The sequence below is a fragment of the Rhinoraja longicauda genome, chromosome 14 (assembly GCF_053455715.1).
Source record: "Rhinoraja longicauda isolate Sanriku21f chromosome 14, sRhiLon1.1, whole genome shotgun sequence".
In the NCBI taxonomy this organism is placed as follows: domain Eukaryota; kingdom Metazoa; phylum Chordata; class Chondrichthyes; order Rajiformes; family Arhynchobatidae; genus Rhinoraja; species Rhinoraja longicauda.
Window position 1 is genome coordinate 26,403,892 of NC_135966.1, and position 5,273 is coordinate 26,409,164.

The 5,273-nt window shown below is 41.5% G+C and overlaps 1 protein-coding gene across 1 annotated transcript; it reads right to left on the reverse strand.

Moving 5' to 3' along the window:
- Positions 1-290: 290 nt before the first annotated feature.
- Positions 291-3,055, reverse strand: LOC144599864 (homeobox protein Nkx-2.5-like). The gene is made up of 2 exons (XM_078411127.1): positions 2,734-3,055; positions 291-901 (listed from the first exon to the last, which is right to left on the reverse strand). Exons 1-2 carry the CDS (start codon positions 3,053-3,055, stop codon positions 291-293), a joined length of 933 nt encoding a protein of 310 aa, XP_078267253.1.
- Positions 3,056-5,273: the final 2,218 nt, after the last annotated feature.

Below are 5,273 nucleotides of genomic sequence, written 5' to 3' on the forward strand. Positions count from 1 at the left end.
GGATAATATACAATGTGATGTACTTCATACAATAATATTCTAGAGATTAAATAGGGACGCAAAATTCATGAAATGAAATACTGCAAAATAAAAGTTTCAGAAGATAAAATGAAAACATCCTTCTTCCTTGTCCGAAGTACCGTGGGCTTGCTTGCTATGGTAACCGGCTTTTAACCCTTTGGTAAGTTACCAATTCACCGATTTCGATATGGAAAACGGCAAAGAATGAATGAACAGTGCAACTAGCCAGCGGAGCACGAAATTCGTGCTATGCCAAGCCACAGTTGGCATTACCAGGCTCGGATACCATGCAACGTAGAAACTCCAGTATTCTGGTGGATTTGAGTCTGCATCGCATTGCTCAAATCATTGACCGTGAAATTCATATTCATAAAGCTGCCAGCCGCTGTGGACGGGGGCACGGCTTGTACACTGGGGTAGTTACAGCTGTAGTTGGCAGAAGTGGCCGCTCCACTGTAGTTGGTATAGTTCGCATAAGTGCCATAAGCGTAAGGACTGATGTTCATGTTATACGGCGAGTTATAAGGCGAAGACTCTCCCAGGCACGGCTTGCCGTCTCTGACCAGCACCGGCACGGCGATTCTCCTCGGAGGCGGGAGGCCGACCATTTCCAGCGATTTGTCCTGGCGTTGCCTTTTACATTTGTACCTGCGATTCTGGAACCAAATTTTCACCTGGGTGGAGGTGAGCTTGAGTATGTTTGCTAAGTGGTCCCTCTCGGGTGCAGAGAGATACTTCTGCTGTTTGAAGCGCCTCTCCAGTTCGTAGACCTGCGCCTGGGAGAAGAGGACCCGTGGTTTTCTCCTCCGCCGCCGGGGCCGCTCGGCTCCGTCCGCTTTCTGTCCGTCCTTCTCCAAATTAACTTCCATCATCCGGCATTCTAAATGGGGAAGAGGAGCCGTTAGTCATAACCTGCCTTTATGTTTCGCTTGCTTAAACCTTTTCATTCGGAGGAGCATCTCTCCCAAGGACTTTCCAACCTCGAGCAGCATCGACCGAGCTATTGGGTGCATAACCTAGTGTTTGTTGGGCGTCTAAGCGGCATTCGGCATTCTGCATGAAGACCGGCCATCGCATTAAATAAACTCTATGTTTCAAACTTCAGTGTCGCCCTAGAAATGGGCCAGGAATAAGGTATGGATAACCTGTCGCCTCGAGTTTTAATGTGTAAGAAGGAACTGCAGATGCTGGTTTACACCGAAGGTAGACACAAAAAGCTGGAGTAACAGCGGGACAGACAGCATCTCTGGAGAGAAGGAATGGGTGACGTTTCGGGTCCGGTCTGAAGAAGGGTCTCGACCCGAAACGTCACCCATTCCTTCTCTCCAGAGATGCTGCCTGTCCCGCTGAGTTACTCCAGCTTGTTGTGTCGCACCTCGAGTTTTAATATCCCCATTGGAAACTGCTCGTGAATTTACCTCGCTTTGTTTTCTACCAGTTATCTTATTGAAACATCAAATGATTTTCTGGGAGTAATTGGGAATATGGAAGTACATCGCGGACGCCTATATCAGAAGGTTCGTTAACACAAATAGATCAGAGACTTGCACTTGATAAGGTCAACAGGAGCGCGTTGAAAGCCGCAGGAAATGGGAAATTTCCGCCTACTGTTTTTTTTCCCTGATTTTTTGCAAATATCGTTCAGTACCCATAAACGTCGAAGTCATTGTTTATCCAATATGATCGGCGGCATTCACAGGTAATGCGTTTCGGGAATGGGGTAAGGATCACAATTTTTTTGGAATTAAGTTTGGCGTGGTTTCACGTGCAGTGTTTGGCGAACATATATAATATTAATTGGCCGCCCGAAAACAAAATATAAAGTGAACTAACTCTTCATTTAAAAGTAGAATAGAGCTGCCGTCACATAACTGAAAATATATATTAGCATGTGGATACGCTACTAAAGAATATCCAATAAAATATTGTATTAATGCTCAACTTAGTTAAAGTGAAAATGAACGTGAACATTCTTTTTGGAAATCCATATATATGAGTCGCAAGAAATAGTGTTTAGACCGATACTTTTTAAGAATGTACAATAGTCATGGGCCATGGAAAGCCCAAAGCAAACGGAATGGAAAATTATGGCGCAGTGTTGTTGGCGAACTAGAGATCAGGAAGTGGGCCCTCAGATTGAAAAAAAATATCTGTCTACGAATGTCTGTTGGACAGTATTTAAAACTGATTTAAAACTGAAAGTCATGTAAACGCAATAAAATTGCCTGGAATAACTAAAAGTCGCAAATGTAGAAATTAAATGTTCCTTTTTATATTTGAGATCGGCTAAATCCAACAAGTTATTTTACAATGCTGATGTAATTTAGAACCCAAAGCATCGCTACAGTGAACAATGGTGTATTTAATGCGAATATGTGCTAACGAGTATATATACAAATAGGATGTGCGTGGAAACCAATATGATTCCCCAATGCTCCAAAAATAGTGTGCGCAGCCTTTTTCCCATGGTTGTAAATAGTCTTTTTAGTTTATTTGCCGGCTACATAAACAACATTACGTATAAAATATGTTTATTTTTTCCCATCATTTCTTCTTTTTATTCAGTTGGGCTTGTTTGTGAGGTTCCGGTGATCTAGTCCAGATCAACGGAACATAATTCCAGGTACATTATGCAAAAAGAAAAATAAATGCACGTTAATAGTGTCGATGGATTAAAAACGCATTGAAATATTGGGAAGTTTTCTTTCTTACCCTTGTCACTTTTTTCCATCTGCCCGTTGCTTGGCTTCGCCTCGCTGTTGCTGATTTCCAAATAATTATTAACGTATGAAGTGCTCGAATAGTCGGGATTGTTTTTGCAAGAATTAATTTTGGACAGTGGTTCGTCGTACGCGGTAACGGACGGGGTTTCACTGTAGTGTTGCTGTTTGGTCCGTTCCAGCATACAAGAAGCAGGGGAGGGAGGCGAGTCCAGCCCCGAGGAGACACCCAGCGAGGCCATGTCAGGGTGGTGTTGAAGATTTAAAATATCCCTGACTGAGAAAGGAGTCGAGGTCGCTGTGCCGGCAAACATGTTGAGAACCAACTATTGCATCCAGGGAGATCTCAAAATGCGATACCTTGGGAAGGTTAGAGCAATATATATATTCGGTCATCGGAATAAACTAAAACACAATTAATAATAACTGTTCTGTTTAGTTTTACTCGGGCGCACTGTTCATCTCTGCTGCTGTTTGACTAAACTATCTGCTTGTGCTATTTGACATTAATTGAGTGGGGACGGCAGGGGGCGGGGCGGTATCTGATCTCTGAAGCCAGTCTGTTACACAAACGTCTATTGGTCCGCAGTTCTGTTCGCTGCCGGCAAGGCGTTCAGCCCACGCTCCAAATATGGCTTAAGATCAGCGCTATTTTCATACCGACTCTTCCGATACTTGGAAAATTAAATGGTTTTTACTTAATTACACGTTTGTCAAAAACAGGAGAAAACAACTAAAATGCTGGATAAAATATTGTCGTCTACAACAGGGCACCACTGTAAAGTCTCGTTAAATAACAGATTCAATTACAATAACAATTGCAGATCATACAGAGTTGTCGAGGTCTCCCCAAAGGAGCACATATAAATTTGGGGCGTGGAGGCAAGGGGTGATATTTGGGTGAGTGTGATTCTCCGTCTGTGTTGCGAAGGTAACTTTGTGTGCTTGTTCCTGTCTGAGCAATGCATGTGTACTATTGGATGTGAGTTTGCCTGCATGGGCTCTCATTTCACGCAACAAGTGACTTATTCTTGGACGGCAGAGTCGTTTGGAGCCCACCTTACATTTTACGTAATGTCCCGATTACCCTGTTACTTTCCCCACTTTAATCTCCGTTGCTTTTCTACATTGCGGACCTTTCACCCTAGTTTTACATTTTGAAATACGTAGGCTGATTAAATGTAGGTTCTTTAAAGCTGGAGAAATATCACTGGGCGCCGTGCGAATGTGTCTTTTTATATAGCCTGTCGATTAAGGAGATTATGTAATTAAGAAATTTCACGTTATGTGTGACAGTAGTATTTTCAAAAGAGCAATTCTTGAATAGCGGTATACGCCTTTGTGATATAAGCAATGTACAGCGATGTGACTGGATTTTGGAGTTTGCATTTTCCCTCAATCTTGTTTGACCAGCTAAGCGGTAGGAAATTAATGATTGGATTACTCATATCTAAACGATCGATGTTTAAAATTAATATATATTATTCTGATCGTTTGCAACGGAAGAGAGTTCTTCAGATAAACCAAGTTTCTCTGGGGTCGGTTCCTCAATAAATCATCTCTTTATTGTACGCAGAGTGGTGAGGGGGCCTTAATAATTGCACATGTGTGGAGAATCTAAATGTTTAACTCAAGCGTGAGCAGGAATGCGCTTCACGAGAGGCGACACGCTGGGAGTTGGAAGTCGAGTCCCTGCAATCTCTTCAGACAGGCTAATCGTTGATAAAGAGTTTAGATAAGTGACGATTCCGCAAAATGCAAAGAGGAAACAGTGGGCGGCGTGTTAACAGACAAAAAACAAACGTAATTCCACGGTGTTGGAGGGAATATAATTGTCATTTTGCTTTTGGCAGGATTGGTTTGTGTAGTGACATTGTAAAGATGTACCGGAATAACAGTGCATCGATTAATGTTTGGGCTAAGAGTTTAATTGAATGAAAAAGAGGAGACTCGGAACAATGGAGCAAACCTGGCCTTTTAAAGGAACGATTGTTACTATTGGAATGACGAAGGAATGGCACGGGACAAACTGTCCCCGTTAATTTCTTAAAATTGCAAGTGGTATTTAACGTTGCAATAAAACAATTCCTGGAATTTGAAACCGAAGCGTACCTTAAATCGAAATTACTTCAATTCAGTCAGCCTTGCGTTTAAATATCACAAATATAAAATAACATAATCGATTTTCAAAAACTCCTTCTTCAGCTAATTGATAACAACAATTATAGATGTTACTTTTCAACCCCTTTGAAAATTTTAGATATTTATTTGAATAATAATACAGCATATACGCATTTATAAATTCCTCACCTTCATCCAGTGAAATATTATTGGCCATTCATTTCACGGAGATTTACAACAACAGTGATAAATGAATACATCTTACATTATGAGTTAGATCGTGCCGTTCTTTAGTACCCTAAATATTATGTTAAAATTTAATCACACAACGGCATCGCTGGTACCAGAAACCCGAAACTATTAATAATTATTTTGTTCCAATGGTCACGCTAAAACTGAGGTTGGCATTAT

Coding starts and splice junctions, on each gene's coding strand:
- LOC144599864 (XM_078411127.1), bottom strand. CDS start 3,055: ATGTTTGCCGGCACAGCGACCTCGACTCCTTTCTCAGTCAGGGATATT. Junction 902..2,733: donor GATGGAAAAAAGTGACAAGG/GTAAGAAAGAAA, acceptor TTCCCCATTTAG/AATGCCGGATGATGGAAGTT.